The 22,769-nt window shown below is 39.6% G+C and overlaps 1 protein-coding gene across 50 annotated transcripts in view; it reads left to right on the top strand.

The window, feature by feature from the left end:
• MAP4K4 (mitogen-activated protein kinase kinase kinase kinase 4) overlaps positions 1–22,769 on the top strand; it is a 194,894-nt gene that overhangs the window by 121,768 nt on the left and 50,357 nt on the right. For all 50 annotated transcript variants that reach the window (XM_086701357.1, XM_086701359.1, XM_086701368.1 and 47 more), the window contains exons 6-12: positions 246–336; positions 2,868–2,998; positions 5,810–5,864; positions 7,328–7,406; positions 10,990–11,165; positions 13,504–13,576; positions 15,329–15,539. In XM_086701357.1, coding sequence (XP_086557483.1) covers positions 246–336; positions 2,868–2,998; positions 5,810–5,864; positions 7,328–7,406; positions 10,990–11,165; positions 13,504–13,576; positions 15,329–15,539 — 816 coding nt within the window. The remainder of the gene's footprint in view (positions 1–245; positions 337–2,867; positions 2,999–5,809; positions 5,865–7,327; positions 7,407–10,989; positions 11,166–13,503; positions 13,577–15,328; positions 15,540–22,769) is intronic.

The raw sequence follows: 22,769 nt of genomic DNA on the forward strand, positions 1-22,769 counted from the left end.
AGAAACGGGTAATGTTGCTCACACAAGGGACCTAACCCACTGGAATTAGGGAATGGGTACTTCTTTCTGTTTGTGTGGTACTACTGGTGATGTCTTCATGGGAAGGCACTAAGATTGAATTATAGTACGTTCTGAATATGGTTCATAAAGCTATTGGCGTGCATGTGCATTTTGTTATAAAAAGTATGTTCCTGGCTATTTGCAGCAACAAAGAACTAAAATTCAAATCTGTCTGTCTTCTTCAGGGACTGGCACATCTTCATATCCATCACGTGATTCACCGGGACATCAAGGGCCAGAATGTATTGCTGACTGAGAATGCAGAGGTGAAACTTGGTATGTGATGCATGTGCCACATGATCTAATACTTGGCCCCTGGTGCAGACCAGCGACACTCTCTACCTCACTGGCATTTAGCTAAAAGCTCAGTCTGTTACCCACATTTTCTCTTTTGTTCTACTTAAGAAGTGAGAACTGGGGTTATTATTTTGTCTGGCTCCAACCGCCCTTCCCTCATGCTTCTCCCCTCTGCTCTGCTCACCATATAATAGACTACTGTTTAAATCAGATCACATCACTTTCTTTAAGACCCGTTAGTGGCTTCCTTTTACACCTGGAATAAAATGTACATTTCTTACCATGGCCCATAAAAAGCCATGGCTCCTACTACTTTCCAGCCCTACTTTGTGACCATCCTCACTTCTCTCTTCTTCAGTTCACTCATTTTTATATTTCTTAGACTTTTCCCTTGGCGTCTTCACATACACTATTCCCCACTGGGAACAGTTTTGAAGTTGCAGTTTTTTCCTCATCTTCAGAGACCTTCCCTGACCCTCTGATCTGTATTGGGTGCCACCACTTGTTTCCTCATTAATACTGATCACAATTTATAATTATACAGCTATTTGTTTACCTCTATTTCTGCCTTATTCACCGGAATGTAATTTCTAGGAGTGTAGCAACTAGGATGTTTTATTTATGAGAGCATTCTTTTTTTTTTATAATTTTTTTTTAACGTCTGTTTACTATTGAGAGACAGAGAAACATAGAGTGTGAGCAGGGGAGGGGTAGAGAGAGAGGGAGACACAGAATCCGAAGCAGGCTCCAGGCTCTGAGCTGTCAGCACAGAGCCCAACACAGGGCTCAAACTCACAAACTGCGAGATCATGACCTGAGCTGAAGTCAGTTGCCCAACCAACTGAGCCACCCAGGTGCCCCTTATGAAAGCATTCTAATCTGGCACCTAACTTAGTGGCTTAGATGTAGTAGGTGCTCAGTAAATTTATGTGTGGATGCTTGAATGGATGAGGTCCAAAGTATCTTCCTGGAGATGATTTTATAATGGTTCTTCTATATTTCCTGTTTCCCTTACCTGAATTTGAACTTTTTTCTTTTTTCCTTTAAAAAAAATTTTTTTTTAATGTTTTTATTTATTTTTGAGACAGAGAGAGACAGAGCATGAGCAGGGGAGGGGCAGAGAGAGAGGGAGACACAGAATCCAAAGCAGGCTCCAGGCTCTGAGCTGTCAGCACAGAGCCCGACACGGGGCTTGAACTCACGGACCGTGAGACCATGACCTGAGCTGAGGTCGGACGCTTAACTGACTGAGCCATCCAGGCGCCCCTGAACTTTTTTCAATCCCACTTTTATATAATGGTTCTGTCAAATTTTTAAACAGAATTAGCAGTAAGTTTTCTTCCACTAAGGCATCACAGAAAAAAATTCTTTCTACTTATAAGGATCTACTCCATCTTTCAAAAATCTTATGCGCCGTAGTTCTACCTTAAAATCTTCATTATTGCTTTCTTGCATAATACCCCCATTTATCGGTCGTCTGTGGAGAAATAGGGTGCCCATTTAGGAAATTCCCTCAAAACCAAGATAGGAGACACTTGAATTGTTCTCATTCCCAGTGACTCAGCAAGCTGTGTGTGTCCCCTGCACTGGCCTGCTGGTGCCAGGCCTGTGATACTCCCTTCGTAATAATCGCTTGGTGATCACTTGCGACTGCTATTTGAGTTGCTGCAAATGGCATGCACTGCTTGGCACATGTGTCTGTCTCAGGAGCCCTTAGCTTGTGAGCCCACCTCTTGGCCATGTCGTTGCCCGAGTGGCTTCAGGAGATGTACATACACAAGTTGAGTCTATAACCCCACTCCTGTGAGTGATCTCAGCATCGTGCAGTCCTCCTAGGGGTAATGACAATGTACGTAGTGGTATCATTCGCAAACATTCTATTAGAGATCCTGATCTTCCTGTCAGCTCTGCCTCCCACCCTTGAACTTTCCTCTAGACTACCATCATCGTTCGGCTGAGTAGGATGTAGGGGTCACTCTGAAAAATCGGAAGTCCCAGGTACTCTGAGGGGTGTTTCTTAGTATATTTGTGATATAGCTTCATTCTCTTTATTGAATTCATTACTGTGTTCTTTCCAGAAAACCTTTGTGGCTTTCTTCTCTTTCTGTGGTTAGTGCTGCCTCAGAAGCTAGGTCACGTGGGTGTTAGTTCTCCTGAACTTGGAGCTTTCTATGACTTGATCTTGTTTGTCGCAGGCATGTTTCCTGCAAGCACCGAACGTCCTAATTCATCCAAAAGTCCCTCTGGTGGCCACTATCCTGGAAGCTCAGGGAAGTGGCTGGGTTCAGGCTTCCCAGGAGCCGGTAGACTGGTAGAGGATCTTGTCATTTTAGTGGCTCTGCTCTGGAGACTGCTCCTTATCAGTGCTGGTGACCTTGAGGAGTTTGTATATCCATGAAGTATTACTCCTTGAGTTTACTCTGAAGACACCTCCTCCTCACCTTTCTTCGTCTGATAGTTTACTTATTTGCTAATTATGTTCTACTCCTTCCTTTCTCTTCCTCCCACAGTTGATTTCGGTGTGAGTGCTCAGCTGGACCGGACAGTTGGGAGGAGAAATACATTCATAGGCACCCCCTACTGGATGGCTCCTGAGGTCATTGCCTGTGATGAGAACCCAGATGCCACCTACGATTACAGAGTAAGAGGCGCCTACTTTCTTGGCCTTTACTGGGTCCCTGGCATTCCTGAGGGATGGGGGCACTGCTTACAAAAAGCTTACTGCTTTTTCAATGAGAATGACTTGAAAACTTTGTTGCAAGTGCAAATTTTCTGGAACAGTATTGAGATGCTGTCTTGTTATTGTTCATCCCCCATCACCTCTGTTCTCCTTACTAAGTAATATTCTGCTTTCAGGGCAATGCAAGTCACTGACTTGTGCATAGAACTTTTTGTCATGAGTGAATTAAATGCTTCTGCCCTGTTTGCCATCCTTGTAAAATTGAAGAATATAATCAGATGTTTATTATACTTTTAAAAATACTGTCAGAATATATAACAATAGCTTCATCTATGTGAAATTTTAGAGTATTGCTAAAGAGCTTTACAGCTTTGATTTGGCACACAAATAATATATTTAAATTATTAGAGTGACCTCTAGGGACTTGTATCAAAAATGCACTTTTTTGGGGCGCCTGGGTGGCGCAGTCGGTTAAGTGTCCGACTTCAGCCAGGTCACGATCTCGCGGTCCGTGAGTTCGAGCCCCGCGTCGGGCTCTGGGCTGATGGCTAGGAGCCTGGAGCCTGTTTCCGATTCTGTGTCTCCCTCTCTCTCTGCCCCTCGCCCGTTCATGCTCTGTCTCTCTTTGTCCCAAAAATAAATAAACGTTGGAAAAAAAAAAATTAAAAAAAAAAAATGCACTTTTTTGATCTCAATGTAAAGCCCATATTTGATCATCAGATTCAGGTTGAGCGTTTACAAAAATTATTTTTTTAAAAAAGTTCTCTTGCTGTAATTAAACGAGTCAGAGTGTCTATGTATCTGTTAACGGTATTCAAAATTGAGTTCATATTTTCACACTCTCCAGTGTATTTTAGTATTTATTATAAATACCCAATTAATGAAGCTCATTTTAAGCATATGGTATGGAGGAATTTTTATTTTATTTTATTTTTTAATTTTTTTTTTAATGTTTATTTATTTTTGAGACAGAGAGAGACAGAGCATGAACGGGGGAGGGTCAAAGAGAGACAGAGACACAGAATCCGAAGCAGGCTCCAGGCTCTGAGCTGTCAGCACACAGCCCAACATGGGGCTCGAACTCACGGACCGTGAGATCATGACCTGAACCGAAGTCGGACACTCAACCGACTGAGCCACCCAGACGCCCCAAGAAATTTTTATTTTATTTTTAAACATGCTGGAGTATTTTACAATAAATTATAGACTAGGTGACTTGTCACTCTTTATTATGTTATTACATATCCAAAAATATTTTCCAGCATACCCAAAATATTATGATGCTTAAGTAAATTAAAAATAATTTCATAGTACAGAGTTTGTAATTAAACCCAACTGGTTTATACCTGGCTTATCCAAACGAGTGTTTAATATAGGACAAGACATTGTATTTGGTTGTTTGGCTACTGTGTATCTTTTAATCAAGGCTAACAAACTGCCCCTCCTCCTCTTTTTTTCATGACACTGATTTGTTGACAAGGCAGTATTCCACCATATAGATTTGTCTTACCATTTTAAAATTTTAACTTTACAATCTTTGTTAAGGTATTTTCCTTGTGTCTTATAAACTGGAGAAATTCCATTAGTATTGAGAAAACCTAAAGCAGGATTGCCTCAGGAGATGGGTATGGTTTGTGTTATATCACACCAGGGGGGCGTGAACATCTGTATATCCCGCCACTGATGCTTAAGATTAGTCACTGAGTCCAGGTGGGTGAAGCCCCTCCTTTGCGCTTGACAGTATAGAAAACCTCATAAAAATAAGGGAGAAATTTGTGGGCCTGTCCTTCTTGGAATCAAACATGTGTTTGAATTGTGTAACATAATTATAGGTTATTTAGAAAACTGAGCAACTTTAAGTAAATCTTTCATTAGAATATAGCATATAAACAAAAGAATGCTAATGATTATAACTACCCGATTGTCTGCTTTTTAAAAATCTGTTTTGGATTTTAAGAAATTGGCTGATAAAACTTACTTCCGTCATTCATCAGCCGATGTTTATTGAGTGCCTACCACATGCCAGTCACAATTTTGGGGACACAAAGGTGAATAAAACAGACGAGAATGTCTGCCCTCATGAAACTTGTATTTGGGTGGGGAATAAAGTTAAAATTCAAATTTTACAATTAATATTTCAGGGGACTGAGAAGAGATTCCATGCCTAGAAAGGCAGCTGATTGCTTACTCCTTATTAAGTTTGAGGGGAGAGTAGAGAGGCTTAGCGGTGTGATTACAGTCGGTGAATTCAACTCTGAGCCTTTTATAAAGAAGGCTTTCTAGCCTTTAAACTTTTTTTTTAAGGTTAATTTATTTTTTAATTCAAATATAATTAACATACAGTGTATATTAGTTTCAGGTTAGCCTTTAAAATTTTAACATCTTAATTAAGTTTGAGATAGTGACATAAATCATAAAATTAAACATAACTTGGGCCAGGAGTCAAAATTATTGAACGTAAAGAAATGAGGAGACACACTGAACAGCAGGCATGCAGTGGCCAAGAGAAGCTTTTACATGGACCATCTCTCGTTCAGTCACAGATGGGAGTGGTTCTAGTTAACAGGTCAATTTTATATTTATTTTTTCATTCATTCATTCATTTGGAAAGTATTCTTACGTATGTGTTTGTGCTTTTAATTTTCTGGCAACTTCTTTTCAGTTTATATGCCAAAAAATGCCTTTAAATCATTTGTGTGACTAGTCAGCAGTGATAAGTTAGTGGCTTCATATCTAATCCAGTAGCTGTAACATACTGTTTTATTTTTGCAGAGTGACCTTTGGTCTTGTGGCATTACAGCCATTGAAATGGCAGAAGGTGCTCCCCGTAAGTAATGTACTTTCTTCTTTAGCCCAGTTCTTCTGTGTGAGTTAAAATCAGTCTCAAGCCTTCAAAAAGAACAACTTCATGGATAAAGCCTTTCCTAGTGGGGCATTTAGTGGAAGGAATCATAAATACAGTGAAGTTTTAGATGTAAAAGGATTCTTGGCATCCACTCTTCCTTTTGAAGATCCCTGAAGTCTGTAGGCTACATTTTATCTTTTATGTAAGTTGTATTTAGATGTGTGACCTGAAATTATGCTGACATCAGATAATAGGCAGTAATTTTTCTTTTCACAATTTAAACTTTAGTGAAACTAAATCCTAACACGTGACATTTTAGTAATACTTATGTTATTACTTTACAAATAGAGGCCTAACTTTTTATCTGTGGAATAATTTTTTTTCTTTTTTTTTCCCTTTTTTTGGATACTTGTGTGAAATTTGCTTCTCCCTTTCAGTTAAATCAATGACAACTTCATAAAATTGATTTTTGAGCAGAGACGGGTAGAATTGCAGAGAACAAAGGGACAAAACAGCGTTATCTGCTGGTCCCCCTAAAAAAAGGGGTACACAAAGAATGTGTACATGTCATGCTACATAGTTGCTGCTGAATAAATATTTGTTGAATGAATGAAAAAAATTTCCAATGGCTAAAAATTAGTTTACAGTACAGAAATGGATGTCAGTCTTGAACACCATGTTTCCTCATGTTTCCCTCTGAGGAATTGAGACAGGGATGTATTGCCAGATCCTTTGTTTCAGGTTTTTTTCACAGTGGGAATAGATTGTCTTCTTGGCCCCCATTTCTTAGCTGCCTTGTAAGATTCTTACGAAGGTAAATAAACATACAAAAATGCACATTACCTCTTTTGATATATTAATATGTGCGTTTACACCTGCTATGCCTTTATGGGCAAGTGAAAGAAGTATAAACAGTAAATGCACAGAATCAAACAATCCATTTTGTCTCTCGTCTTTGCTTCTTCTTAGTAACACTGGCTATAGCAAAAGAACAGTTAACATTTCTGGAGGGCTTCACTGGGTTTATTACTATGTCTCGGCACTCTGTGAATGCCTTTTCGAGCAGTATCTGATTTAATCCTCACAATGACCCTATGACAATAAAATTATTTTCGTTGAGATCTTATAGATGGTGTAGAAACTTAAGCTATTCACTCTTTTAAGACTTTGAATCCATATTTATCTTTGATTTATGAAAACTTTCCAATGTCAATTTGAATTGTGAAATTATGTTCTTCTTGTTGCTCTTGACCTCCTTATCTTTTGCTATGTTTATAAAGGGGGAAATTCAAGGTATATCCTAGGGTTGATAGCTGGATGTCTAAACTGCTTGACATAAAGATTATCAGATGATGGGACAGCGCATTTGATATTTTGAGTGAGCCCTAGAAATTAAAAATAAGTAAAATAAGTGCCATACTGACACAACCATCTCCTTTCCCCAGCTCTCTGTGACATGCATCCAATGAGAGCACTGTTTCTCATTCCCAGAAACCCTCCTCCCAGGCTGAAGTCAAAAAAATGGTAAGCTATGTATGCTTTTGTTGTTGTTGTTGTTCTTTCCTTTTTTAAAACAAATTGTTCCTTTTCAGTTTCGCTCCAAGACAAAATTCTAGCCATTTTCATTCCCAAAGAACATAAGAGCCAGCACCGTGAAACACCAGTTAAATTGGTTTTTTTCTTGATAAATTCTTTTCATTACAAAATAGTAACAAGTGACCATATGAAATACTGTAACATGGTTAAAGAAAAAAAGTTTCACTTTAATATTTAAGCCCACTTTTAAGTATATTTCTAAGCATTTTCACATTAAAAAGCATAGCTGTACTGACTTTGTAGTTCCTCGGGTAAGATAGGATTTGAACATTAATGGAGGCATTTAAATCTGTAATGATTGCGGGGCGCCTGGGTGGCGCAGTCGGTTAAGCGTCTGACTTCAGCCAGGTCACGATCTCGCGGTCCGGGAGTTCGAGCCCCGCGTCAGGCTCTGGGCTGATGGCTCGGAGCCTGGAGCCTGTTTCCGATTCTGTGTCTCCCTCTCTCTCTGCCCCTCCCCCGTTCATGCTCTGTCTCTCTCTGTCCCAAAAATAAATAAACGTTCAAAAAAAAAGAAAATTTATAAATCTGTAATGATTGCAAAACATTGGAATTATTTGTATCTTTTTTCATTCCAGAAATGAGAGGAATGGTCCTCTCTTTGGGCTGCCACCTGTCTTTCTCCCTGCAGCTCACATACTTGGAAAGCCAAAGTTGCTTATGAGTGAAGGGAGATGATGGTGACCTTCCTCGTGAAAGCTTTAAGAATTGTAGCGGTGTGGAAAAGTGTTGATTTGGTTTAGTTTTAAAAGTCTTTACAGGAGAGGGTAGTGCTTTGTTTTCACCTGAGAATGTTGCTCCCTTATTTCTCCTTGAACTTTTTTTTTTTGAGTCCTTTCCTCTCACTTTGTCTCCATTCAGGCTCCTTATGCATGTGGGTCCTCTCCCTTTCTTCCATTCCTGTTTCCCAGGGCACGTCTGTCTCACTGGTGCCCACCTCCTACTATGGTGGTTTTTTCCCCTTCTGAAACTATTCTCACTTATTTTCCGATGAGTGTTATCTCCTCTCAGGTTCTTGACTCTAATTCTGAAGTATGTGAAACATCTCAGTTTCAAGCGTTCTTCTGTTCTGGATTTGGTCTTTTAGCTATTACTGTGCTCTTCTTCTTGGTTGCTCATCTTCTGATGTTCTGTGGTTTTCTTTGCCCATCTGTGGGCTTTACATGCACGCACGTGTTTTCACTCTTGTTTCTTTCATACTTCTCCCCGTTCCTCACTGTCTTTATGTACCTTTTGTCTGCTGGCAGGAATTTTCTCATTCTACTTACACTGTCTTTAACCACCTTCAACTCCAGATAACTGAGCTTATCTAGTTCCACTTAACAGTTTTTAGAGAGTTCTCTAAAGCTGTACAGTTGTCAAGATTTTAGCCCCACTTGGTCTCTTGTACTGAAACATGATAGCTGTAGTCATCAATGGTGGGTGGCCAACTTTAGGGAAACCAAATGTGTATAGAGGACATCACCAAGGAGTAAGTTCTGGGGGTGGGTAACACTATCTAGCTAAACTAAATAATGCTATTTTTATTAAAGGGAGTTTATGCTCTGTCTTCAGGGTACCTCACAATTCACAAGTCTTGTCAGCTGGCCCCACTCTGATTATTCTGTCTGTTATTTGCAGTTTGGGATTAACCATTCTGTGTATAATACAGTGATCTAAAGAGACAGCTGTAGATGGCAACAAATCTTCCTGCTTTCTTACACCACATTTTCTCTAAAGTTGATTAGATGCATTTTCATCCATTTACATCATTGCTGTCATTTTATCCAGGTATTCTGAAAGAATGAGATGATTGCAAACATAGTGTTCTTTTTCCTTTCTGATTGCTATCTTCCTATCCACCAGTGTAAATTTCTCCTGCTGGTTTTAGAGAAGTGATCAGTGAATTCTCTTCTAGCAGAACTTGACAATTGATTTTAAAGAATATATTGTAGATCATTGATTCCCAAATGTTAATTTGTAGACATGGAATGTGAGAATCCCTTTGGAATCTTCATTTAGGGTTCCATCCTCAAAGTGTTTCTTGTTTGTTAGGTCTGAGGAGTGACCCAGGTATTTGTATTTTTAATAAACTCTCAAAGTGGAGTTGATGGGCATTGGAGTTTAGGAATCTCTGTGTTAGAGCAGTTTCCACTACAACTGTGTAGAATCTACCATGTTCCTCACTAGCCACAGAATAAAGTCACAACCTTGCTGTGTGGCTTTGAGGACCCTTCTCTGAGCTGATTCTGACCTATTTTTCTGTTCGTTTCCACTTTTTATACTAGCATCAGAAAACAATTCATTACTCCCTAATACTTTTCTCCCTTTGTTCATGTTGTTCCTTTCACTCTGGAATGGTGGCTTCTCTCTCCCATTTCTAGAATATCAACTATCCTACTTTTTTATGCTGGCTAACCCCCTGTAGCAGTAGTTCTTTCTTCCTCTGTAAGGTTGAGTACATACCTGCTATTGTGCGTCCATAGATTTCCTCCACTTTATTTCCTATGTGTATTTGTTACAGAGCCTAGCATAAACAAATGTAAATTGAAATGTAAATATTTGTCGAATTGAAAAAAATGGGAAATTTGAATGGAAATACAAGACAATAGAAGTGATTCTTCAAAGTAGTGAAGTTATTAGAAAGAACTGAACTAAAGACTGAACAACTCATTCATTCAACAAAAATTTATTACATACCTCTTGTGGTCTGCCATGCTCAGTGCTGGGCATTGCCGACAAGTTGAAAAGTAGAAATCCGTTCCTGACCTGTACCCCAGCAGGGAGACAAACATAAACATGAAGTGTATAGTCTATTAAATGCAAACAACCTTAGAGGAAAGGCTTCTAATTTGGGGCATGTAGGGTGGAGCGTTGCCAAGGAAAGCCTTACCTAAAGAAACCATATCTTATCTTAGTCTCAAAAGATAGTATAGTTATGTGTCTTGGCCAAGGCCATGGATGGAGGTCATCATGAGCCAGGCATGGAGGAAAGGGGAAAAGTAGGAGTAGCTAGTAGGGTAAATGTTTGTGACAGAGTCCTTGCCCTCCTCAGAGCTATTATGTATTTCTGTCTCTGTACATTAAGCATAGAGAACTGATCGAAATGTCGTATTAACAGGTTCAAGAGCCAAAGCATTTGGTCATTTACCAGCTCCTTATCTTTGTGTCCATCCTTGTCTTCCAGGTTCCGGACATCTACTGTCCTGTCTGCCTTCATTTTCACAAAAACCCCTGTGATTAAATGACTAATAAGCAACATTACATTTAAACCTAGTTCATTTAAAGCTGACTGCTTTCAGAGCTCTCTGTGGTGTATTGGTGGTGGTGTGGTATAACTCTTAAACCGTGTTTAAGTGATGCTCCTTATCCACAATGGTCCTGGGTTCCTCATACTTTCCCTGTGCATTTGCAGAATGTTCACAGTGAATTATGAAGCTTTTGTATGTTTTCAGACTAATAATTTACTGATATTTTGGAGCTTTGCTCTTTGCAGTAGAAATTCGATGATCTTTGTTACTTTCTCTTACAGGTCAAAGAAATTTTTTAGTTTTATAGAAGGGTGCCTGGTGAAGAATTACATGCAGCGGCCCTCCACCGAGCAGCTTTTGAAACATCCTTTTATAAGGGATCAGCCAAATGAAAGGCAAGTTAGAATCCAGCTTAAGGACCACATAGACCGGACCAGAAAGAAGAGAGGAGAGAAAGGTATTAATCTGTTTTTATTTTCATCTTAAAAAAAAAAAAAAATTTGAGGTTTTTGCCCACCAGAATAGGTTACTCCTTTTCCACCCAGGAGTTTGTGCTCCCTTGGCTGGTGCTGGCATAGTTTGTCTCTGCTCTGCAGGTCAGCCGTGAGCCTCAGGGCCAGCCTGGCTCAGGTGGAGTAGACCGGAGCTGCATGCTATGTCACCAAGCTGACACCAGATAAACCGCCACTGTGGCTCGTCAGCATGAAGGGATGTTTCTCTTGTTCCTCCTCAGGAACATGTCTTTGTTGCTGCTCTTTTTACTTCATTATGTGCATTTGCATTCTGAATAAGTCATTCAAGGTTTATTGAGCACTAGCTGTGAACATCACCATCCATGTGTTCATTGCATGTCTCTCCTACTTGAGAACCCTCTGGGTTTCTTACTGCTTTATTCTGTGCAGGTGGTGTGGCCAGGCCTGGGCCACATGTGTGCCTGACTACTTTTCTGTCACCATAGCACAACGTGAACATGTTAATTATTTAATGTTTCTTTCTGTTCCTGGTGTCTTGGTTTTATATCTCTGTGTGGTCTGTATCTACCTGTCCAGAGCACCATCTGTCTCCTTGCTGTCCAGCAAGATGGAGCTCAGGCTTCTCCACCATCTTCCGCCTTCACCAAGGCCTCCAGCTCACATTGATCTTTCTGTTTTATGAATTCTTATCATAACTTTACAGAACAACATTTGATAACTGGCATCTTGATGGTGAATTTTTTTGACGTTCAAATTTCAAGGCCAAAAGAGAAACTAAGAAGAGAAAGTTCAAGACAGTAAAAAGACTTGGTCACAGTCCTCTTTGGAGGTCTGTAGTGAGCTTTTTACATGTTCTTTTCAGTCTTCAGAGCTACATTATCAGCGATGCTCACAACTACTTTTGGTCCTCTGATATATTCAGTTATAAAAGTAATTAAGTTTGGTATGTTAAGCTATGCAGTTACAATAAGTGAACTGAAATTTGAAAACAAAGCTTTTTTGGGGGTGGGAGAGGGAGGTTATTTGTATATTGAATCATTTTCCCAGTATGTACTTTCTTAATAATAGCTCATCGTCATGGAGCATTTGCTCCATGCCAGGCGTTTACGGAGTACTCCGCCTGGACTCTTGTGCACATTTGTGGATGGGAATTATGGAGCACTTTATCTTCATTTCTTTATTTTCAAGTTACATTCATTTACCTTTCAGATACCCTCAGCCTCTTGTCAATAATTAATAGTTCATAGTACCAAATCGTAAACATAACAGAGTACTACTTAAAAGAATCTAAAGATTACTTAGGTTAGAATTTCCTTTGGAAGCTAACCTATTTTTATGTTCTTTAAAATTATACAGTTTTGATGGTCTTCTCAGTGAAAAGAACTAATGTTGTATATATAGACTGATGAATCTGTAGATACGTGTATCTAGAATTATATATAATGTAGACTGACCCCATTTTAAGTTCTCAGAACTGTTTTTCTTACCGAGATACTGATTTCCAACTTCTGTGTCTCTGAAAAAAGTTAGAAATGTGGTTTTTGTTTGCAAATAGACTTGTTTTACACATCTCTTCAACCTTTCTAGTTTTGATTGCTCTCTGGAGTGAAATTGTTCACTCAAAGTTTAGGTACTGACCTTAAGTACAAGGTCTGTTGCTTGGGGTGACGTAGTATAAAACCTGCTGATGTGAAAACAGGTTGCTCATGTTGACATTTTTGCTTAATGTGGTGAAAGAAGAGCACCTTCTCTCTCCTCCCCTTGCTGTATTGTTTTCGCACCGATTTTTCCCTGGCTTCACCTTTGTAATATGTGGGGACATTGGATTTTGTCTCTCAGTGCCCCAAGTACTTCCTGTACTTCACTCATCAGTCCCGCAGACCTTTCTCTCTGCTGCACTCTGAGTGTCTCCCTGAGTGCCAACAGTAACCAGATGACATCTCCTAGTTGCCTTAGTTTGGGCAGTTAATCTCTTTCTTTAGCCTTTTGGCATCAGTGGGATTTTGCCAATTTGCTGATGCATTGGAGTCACTTTTCTTGAGTGTCAAGAGCTTGAGCACCCCTCTCACAGCCCTGTACCCCCTCACCAGTGTATCCCATAAGGGACTGTCTTGAATACAGTGAAATCTGCTCTTCCATGGGGAGTAAGGGTGGCCCAGGGAATTGGGTGTCACCCCCCTCCTTCCCCAGATACTCCATATACATTGTCATTTTCATAAAGAACGTATCGTTTATTTTCTGCCATAGTGCTCTTAGAGATGTTTGCGTGTACATCCATGTGTCATGATTTGTGAACTGTTCCATTTATCTTGTCCTTTATAGATGAAACCGAATATGAGTACAGCGGGAGTGAGGAAGAAGAGGAAGAAGTGCCTGAGCAGGAAGGAGAGCCAAGGTAATAATGATGAAGCCACTGTTCAGCTTCCTGCTTTATGAAGAGGTTGTTTCATGCTAATGCCAGGATTTCAAAAGATGCCTGCGTAGTTCGAAGAAATCTTAAAGTACTTTGAAAGTACCTTAATCTCTTCATTCTTCTTCATTCTTCAAAAGATTCTTGGGGCGCCTGGGTGGCGCAGTCGGTTAAGCGTCCGACTTCAGCCAGGTCACGATCTCGCGGTCCGTGAGTTCGAGCCCCGCGTCAGGCTCTGGGCTGATGGCTCAGAGCCTGGAGCCTGTTTCCGATTCTGTGTCTCCCTCTCTCTCTGCCCCTCCCCCATTCATGCTCTGTCTCTCTCTGTCCCAAAAATAAATAAATGTTGAAAAAAAAAAAATTAAAAAAAAAAAAAAGATTCTTATGAACACTTTTCTCCCTCTGGATTCTCTTATTCAGTGGTGCTTTACCAAGATTGCACCGTTTCCCCTCCCCCAGTTATTTGGAAATATAGAATGTTGTGTTTGGTTCTGAGGAAAGGGATCTTGCCACTGGCACTTACTGCTCCAGAAGGCGTGGATGGTAAGTGCTGTGCTGCGTATTAAATAGTCCTACCCACAAAGAACTGTCCTGCTCATGGGCCAGTAGGGCCTCCATTGAAAAACACTGCAGTCTTTACTAAAATTTTCTGTTTTGTTTTGTTTTGTTCTTCCCACAAGTGTGGTTACCAGTATTGCATTTTTTCTATGAGTGTATATAATGTCCTGACCCATCTACTAGTCTATGTTTTGGTTATCTGTGGCTTCCCAAGGTATAGTGAAGCAGAAGGTTGAAGGTTTGCTAGTATGAACCTTATAGTAACTATTCAAGGAATATGAGATTTTGAAATTTTAATAATGGTCTTGCCTGGCAGTCCTTTGTGCTTTAGCCACACAAAACTTACTGAACAAAAGGAGGCTGGAAGGGCGTGTTGAGAGACCTGTAGGGACCCACGTGTGGGTGGTGGGGGTTTGAAGAGAGCACATGAAGAGATGAGAAAATCTTTTGATAAAACTCCGTAATATCCTCTTCTTCATACATAGGAGAATGTTTTAATCCATCTGAGACTAAATATTTTCTAGTAATTTGAATCGATTTCATGAGAAATATAATTGTTTTGGATAGGAGTATGATAGAAGGAGAGAGTGGTTTCAGGAGATTGATTTGCCATGTTATTTCTGGGCATTGGAAGTAGAGTGGTGGCTCTCAGCAGGGAGACCAGCTAGGAATGATGTTGTTTATCTCCCAGTGGCTCATTCTTGGGACCCACTTGGGCTCAGCTGCTTACTCTGGAAATAGGCAGTGGGAGGGCATACGTGACAAGACTTAGTGGACCAGAAGAAGAAGGGAAGGGTAGTGCTGAAGATTACTCTGATCATTCTATTGTGGTAGACTCAGAACGTGATGTTGCTTTTATTGGTGGGAAATAAGGTGGTCAGAGAGGGACTAATGAAGTGGGAGAAGAGGATTTCAACTTTCCTTTTATAGGGTTTGAGTTGATGTGAGAATCCGAAGTTAGAGATGTCTCGTCATGCAGACATCCTGGACAGAAACAGATAAAGGATGTAATACTATTGAGTTGTAGATACAGTTATTCCCATGTTTAGTTGAGTCCCAGGGTGGAAGGAACTCATTAAGAGGATGAATGAGAAATGGAATAGCATGCTGAGGCCGCTGTCTCATCCGGAGGGCAGAGTGATCTGTGAGTACTCCTGAAATCTCTGCCTTTACCTACAGCTCCATTGTCAACGTGCCTGGTGAGTCGACGCTTCGTCGGGATTTCTTGAGACTGCAACAGGAGAACAAGGAACGTTCCGAGGCTCTTCGGAGACAGCAGCTACTGCAGGAGCAACAGCTCCGGGAGCAAGAAGAATATAAAAGGCAGCTGCTGGCAGAGAGGCAGAAACGGATTGAGCAGCAGAAAGAACAGAGGCGGAGGCTGGAAGAGGTAGGAAGAGGGAAATGTCCAGTGGGCATTCTCTTTCGTTATTCACACTGGTAGCCAGACACTCAAAGGAATGTTTTCTGTAGCCTCCTGATGTGATACCTTTCCCCTGCAGGTAACTAGCTAGTTAGGTAACTTAGCTAGTCAGGTAACTTCAGAAGGAAGGCTTCTGTCTATGGTTTTGGACTGTCAGGTCTTCACATTCCTTGAGGTCTTTGAAATGTTTTCCTTGCTTGTAAAAACTGAAGGACCTGCCCCACCATTGTGCTAGATGCAGAGCAACAGGGTCCCAGAGACCGCATCATACCAGTTCTGGAAAGGCTGTTTCTGTTTGTGGTTTAAGTTGGCCAGCTCAAGCTTGACCTGACTTAGTTTCTTCTCTTGGCCTCTGGATCTAAGTTCATGTGTACATATTTTTCTGAAACTTCAGACTTTTTCACAAGAAAAACATTTTTTTTTGGTACAGACACCTTAACTTTAGTTTTTTATAAATGCCTTAACTTTAGGCACACACTATAATAAGGGATGAAAAAAAGAATTACATTGGGTATAATACAAATGCTGTTCTGTAATCTAATTGTTATCTAGTGAGATTAATTATATCCTGTGATAGGGAAATACATTTTGTACTACCTGCTGCTCATTTAATTCATTAATACTAAGCACCACTGGTGATGTGGTTACCCACAACTTGTTCGTTTGTGATTCATAGAAGTGTTATTTCTCTTTCACTTGGGGCTCAAAGAAACTTTTGATTTTATTTTCCTAACTACCTTTCATAATATGTCTCACAGCTCCACGTTTCTCATTCATAATAGTACAACTCCCAGTTTCTCATTCATAGTAGTCTCCACTTAATTCATACACCTTATCGCTTCACATTTCTTATGGCAGAAAAAGAACCCAAAACAACAAAAAAGCCCTGTATTGATACTAAACAGTGGAATTTAATTTAGATAACAGCACATATTACACAAGTTAGTTAGGAGTGTATTTGGGTTGGGGGGAATCTTTGTTTTGTGTGTTTTATAGTCTGAATTCTGCAAAACTTATACTTTTACCTGAGTTAGAAAACCAGTGTCTGTCTAGCTAAGGAGAATGGAAATGTTCAGCCTGGGCTTGCAGAAAAAAACATAGGACATAACCTTCCTCTGTAGGAGGGACAATATTGCTGTTTGTGTAACTCTTTTTGTGGCTTCTTTGCAAACTCTTTTGTAGTATTTTTAAGACTTTCTCCATGTTCTTTGAACATAACAGAAACCCAGAGTAGTCCAGGGTTTTTCAAGGTTGCCTGTTGACCATGGACTTCGTATATGAGAATGCTTGAGTTTTGAGGCTCAATTTCCAATTGTGTCTTTATGCAACATTCTCCACTGCCCATTTAAATCCTGGACTCTACTTTCCCTGAGGACACGATACAGGTTAGTTTGGTGGTTTGTAACTTTAGCTCCAGCCCGTTTGTAACACAGAATTTGCTACAGAAATTGCTTTCGGGCCAAGTGGTAGTGAGACAAGTGTTCGTTATCCAGCCTCTGTGCCCAGTAGGGAGTGAGGATTACAAAGTGAAGACCAGCACTGGCTAGAGGAGAGACACTAAAGTTTTACAGCCATTTTGTTTTATTAGTTAAAATAAAGACTTGAGGATTAAGGATGTCTGCTAAGTGAGAACTTTGCACTTTACTTGCTTTAATTAGCCCTTTAATTTCAACTTCTTAGTAAAAGTTCAAACTCACAGTCACCTCTTGGCACCTCTTAATCAGAAAAGATGGAGCTAGGTATGAAACAGGGCACATTTGCATGAATAGAATCCACTGATTTGGATTCTTGGTAATCTAGCTCCTTTTTTCTAGCCCAAGGTAATTAAGCATTGTCTATACTCTAGGTCCCAGAAGGTAATTTGGGAATATTTGAGCCCATAAATGATTTGTAGCCCTTTATTGGCATTAAACCTTCAATCAGAACTGTGTGGGGAATAGGGATTCTTTTTGTTATTAGCAAAGTAGGTAAAGATGGTTAGCCTCAGTCATAAGATAAATGACAGTTAAAACTGAAAGGAGATGACAAATACCTGGCAATGACTGGCAAAAAGAAATGGCCCAAGAGTCAAGGTTGTAGGGAAACTGAGTATAGGTTTTCCTTTCTATGCAGCTGCCATAAGATCAGGCTTATTGGTGCTAAGGACTCCTGTCACCACCATTTCTATTTCTGAGCTCTCTTTGCAGGTTAGTGCTTTTGCCCTGCCTAAGTTCTTCATCTTTAAGAAATCTGTATGTGTATATACTCCACTCTTCCTTTGCTCCTTGAAATGTGCTGATAGGATCTCTCTCCTTTGTTTTCCTCTGCTTCCTCCTCCTTGGCTTCTGCATCAACTGGAGATCTTAGAAGCCCTTGCAGATATTTTTGAGTCTTGTCTCTCAGTTTTGCTGACAATGAGGTTTCTGTTTCTGTTTTCCATTTTCCTTGTTGCTTTTGGATGGTCCCAGGCTAAAAAGGGGAGAATGCTGAGCTCAGGCAGCCAAGTTTGTACTGGCAGCTTCGTCCTCTCCTTTTCTGGACCTCACAGCTCCTCTAGTGTTTGACTTTGCTCCTCAGTCTTTCTCATCAGGATCCACTCAGGGTTTTCTCCGCTTACTCTAAGTATTTCATCCATATTCAAGACCCCGTGTGGTAATGACCCAGCCTCAAAAATTTTAATATTACCATTTACTTTTCATATTTAGATGCATCATCACACCTCTGGCTCAAATAGAATTGTTGCCTCTAGCTCATTTTTTTCCCCATAAAAATTGTTCACAGGCCAGCTTTTTCTTCCATTCTTTCTTTTCTTTTTTTTTTCTTTGAGCACAAATGAATATTTGATTGTATTGTTGTCTTATCCTAATGGTTTGTGCTCTCTTTGCATTGAGTCTGGATTTGGTACCTATTAACTATGTCTTCCTACTCCCACCACATTCACATATTTGATTAGCATGTTTTCTCATTCTTCATCTAATTTTAATACAAATATGAAGAGAACATCTGATCAGCAGTCTAAGTTAAGATTGCCATGTTAGTTGGTGTACTTCAGATGTTTTTTAAACCTGTTACATATTTCATTAAGTTTCCGTTTGCTAGTAGATACTTCCTCATTTCGACCTCAAGGAAACTTACCTAATTATTGGTAAAAGCAAGATACATTTGTCTGTGTTTGGTGTGCTACTTTAGTAAACTTCAGAAAAAGGAAATTTCTTAGGGAAGATTTGTTTTTTAGCAGGACTTTGGTGCCATCAGCACATTTCTCATTTTGTTTTTTTTTTTTAATATGCATAATTGTTTATTTTAGTATGGAAGAGTCACAATCAAACTTCTCAGTTAAGGTTAGAATTTATCCTTTCCTTAGAAAAAAGAAAAAGACAGCAAACCAATTTCCTGTCTCTCCAGTCTTCCCCTTTGGGAAGATGACCGCAGTGCCTATGCTCTGTAGACTTTTTAGGCCCTGGAGGTGTAACTGTCACTTGGTGATTTGGGCTGCCTCGAGTTGGGGGTAAATGTTAGTGTCAGCCCCAGCGGTTTCTTTGCTTTTTCTTCCACCAAGAGGACACATGGTTATATTCATTCCTGTCATTTCTACAAATTTCAAAGTGACTAAAATCTTAGAGGGGTGGGTGAAAGTGGAAGAAATTAAAGATAAAGGAAAGCAAGAGAAAAACAGTTTTTCTGTGTGAAGTGAGATCAGTACTGAAGCTGAATTATAACACTAGAAAAATGTAAACGTTTCTAAGAAAAAAAGTTAATAAACTGCCCCATGTATTTGTTGGCTGTGAGATCTTGGAAGGAAGGCATGGTGCTTTACCCCACCCGGATCCTTTACCCCAACCGGATCTTCACATATCTTAAAGGAATAGGAACCATTTCCTCACCCCACTTTGCTTACATGAAGGCCTTTGTTTGGCAGATCATGATTGTCTCCCATCACAAGTACATATTAGCACAGTGCTACCTTTTTTTACATACATGCATCTGGGTGTGCAGGTGCCCCTGTAGCCCATGCCCTGCCTTCTCTGTCAGCAGCTCCATTTTTTTTTGCAGAGGGTAGCTGTCTTGTCTTTCAGCCTCCTTATAAGTTCTCACATGTTCTTTTGGCATCCTAGTCTAGCATCTGGTTATATTTACAGTTAAATTTTGTAAGAGTTAGCTTAATTCACCAAATGTTACTTGTTGCCTAAAGATGGGGAAGAGTTGTCTTTGGGGAGAAGCAAATAATTTTTCTCCTAAGGCCTCATCAGAACTGGCAGGAAAAAAACCTCAAGGATTGGTGGTATGTTTGTGGAGTAACATGACCCCGGAAGTGCTTGGAAATGGCTGAATGTGAAAACCAGACTGGTTTATTAAAGTCCGTTAGTTTCTACAACAGTAAGTCCAGTGAAGTGTGTTTAAATGGACCTCACCATTATCAACGTGATCTATTTAGAAAAGTTTTTAGAATTGTGAGATGAAAGCATTACTTTTAAATACCAAACTAGAAAGGGAGCCTAATTAAAGCATAGCTGGAAAAGTACATATTTACTTGGGCATGCTTGGGAAAATTTAAATAATAAGGAATTCTCTTTATAATTTGAGAGATGTAGAAATCACTTTATAGCATCATGCAGTTTTTTAGTTTCTTTGATTTTGTTTTCAAAGAGTGATTTAAGAAAATAATGATGACATCAATTTGCAAATGCTTCAAAGGATTATGTCATGTTTTTCATTCTTAGTGGGGTAAGCCTGAAAAGGCATGTTCATTAGAGTTTCGTAGGTTTTGTTATTTGAAATCACAGGCATAAGGTTAATCCAGTATGAATTGATGTTACTTAGTTGATGGTTGATGGCATATGTTTTATTTTGGGCTGTTTTCTTTTGAGGTTCTTTTGCAAGAGGCCAGTTTTTCACATTAATCATCTATTAAGGTATATTTACTAAGGGATTTCTTTTAGTTTTAATTGTCTCCCCTCCCTTAAATTAAGAACCTCTTCTGAGTATAGTGGTTTTTATGGTTCATAGTTTAAATTCTTGCTCTTAGTCCAATTTACAGTTTCAAATGTTAGAGCATAATGTGGAAGAAGAATCAGTAATTGCATTGTTTTTTGCCTTAGCCATCAGTCTTGTCAACCAGTTGGTTTTCATACCAGGACTTGCTTAGTGGGCCAGTCCTAGGAAATACAGCACTTTCCACATTGTCTTGTTGATTTTTAAAAAGCATGTGACTTATGTTACCTACAAGACTTGGAGGAGAGGGCTCTGTCTAGTTTATCTTTGTATACTCACCATGGTGCTTAATATTTCTCAAATGGATGAATCAATCATTTGTAGTCCTACATGCACCTCTGGAAAGAAGGGACTTGTTCTTGAAATTTATGCCTGTTCTTAAATGGACTTCTGGGTTTGAGATCTCTAATTTGAGTTCCAGAGAGACCTTAGAGAACTTTAAAGGATTTTGTAGAATATTCTGAGGCATAAAAGGTGTGTTGTGTAAAGTACGAGGCACTAACCAAATGTAACAATTCTTGTTTAAGCTTTTATGTACTTTCCAAGTGATCTTGAAAAGATGGCGTTATGATTTGATTGGATCTTGTTGGGACCTAGAGATATGAATGGATTCTTTAGTGCTTTATTACTCTAAACTCTAAATGTTGGAGATAAAATCACAGTAGTTTTTCTCTTGGATGCTGTGTGTTCGGTGTGAGGGTTGGATTCAACCCAAAAAAGTATTTATTGTGATATTTACTACAGAGCAGAAAAGATAAGTGAAACAGGATTCCTGCTCTCAAGGAGCTTATGGTCTTTTGTGTGTGTGTGTTGATTTAACAACCAAGAGTTTCTTTCATAGGAAACAAGAAAAAGCTTTTTGGAGGCTTTCATTTGACAGTTGAGAACATCAGTTGTAGCCTATTCGTGTTTGTAAGATATTTGCTTACTCTTATTTTATGATGTGCATTTTGAATAAAACTTATAATTTTTTTAATTATGGCAAATAATTACATAATAACCGTTACATTGATTTAGGAAAACAGTTGAAGAAAAATAACATGATGCTTATTACCTCACTTAAAATTTTTTTTTATATTTATTTATTTTGAGAGAGGGGGAGTGCAAGCAGGGGAGGGGCATAAAGAGAGGGGGAGAGAGAGAATCCCAAGTAGGCTCTGCATTATCAGCACAGAGCCTGATGTGAAGCTCGAACTCACAAACCGTGAGAACATGACCTGAGCCGAAATCTAGAGACGGATGCTTAACCAGCTGAGCCACCCAGGCACCCCAATGCTTACCTCACTTTCGTTGAGAAATCCCAGTGAAGTGACTGAGATACAAAAATGGTATAAACAAGGACAACGAGAACAAGAAAGGAAACCAAATTGTGGAAGTTAGATAGTACATGGGAGAGTAAAGACTGTAAGAAGGCTAGTACTGCAAATTCTGGAAGAGTCAAAAATGAGAGGCAACAGGTGGGGCTAACAGCATGTAGATATGGAGAGTTAGATTCTCCCACCCCAGGCAGCCAGGCTACTCTGTTCCTTCTCCCCTGTGGGAACAGATATAGACTTCCTAGAAAAAGTGAACAACAGAGCCTCAGTATATGAAGAATTCAGGCACAACTGAGTATGTGGAGAGAGAAAGAGTGAAAACAAGGGCATTAATTGGAAGTCTAAGTATTCACCAGTATGACTGCATGCACACTCACCTCAGCTCCCATAGTGTTGGCGGCCACACTTATTACAGATGCCATCTTCTTTTCCTACACCTTCTGCTCAACCCAGGCAGGAGATAGGGAGGATTCTGAGAATACTGCAGAGATTCCTCTCTGGAGATACTGACTAGCCCAAGGGACAAAAAGCCCCAGTGAAATGCCCATGCTGCTTCCCATCATCTTACTGTGAAGCTTAATAGTTACCAACCACTCTCCATAGCCCTTATAATTTCCTTTTTATTGTCTTAAATGTGAATGGACAGACAAGATTGTGGGCACTGAGAAAAACCTTTAACATGAAAGACAAATAGAAAAAGGATCTTGAAGGAAATAGTGTAGGGAACAGAAACTATTGCACACACAGACACATGCACATGTGTAGGATCTTAATATCCCTCAAATGAGAAGAACAAATAATATTCATGAAACGATGTTCAGAAACTAAGAATTTTTGAAGTTTTTACATTTTTTAAAAACTTTTAATTATTTAATTTTGAGAGAGATGGAGAGGGAGGCAGAAAATCCCA

This window comes from Puma concolor, chromosome A3 (genome assembly GCF_028749965.1).
Source record: "Puma concolor isolate L17-30 chromosome A3, mPumCon1.1.hap2, whole genome shotgun sequence".
Taxonomy (NCBI): domain Eukaryota; kingdom Metazoa; phylum Chordata; class Mammalia; order Carnivora; family Felidae; genus Puma; species Puma concolor.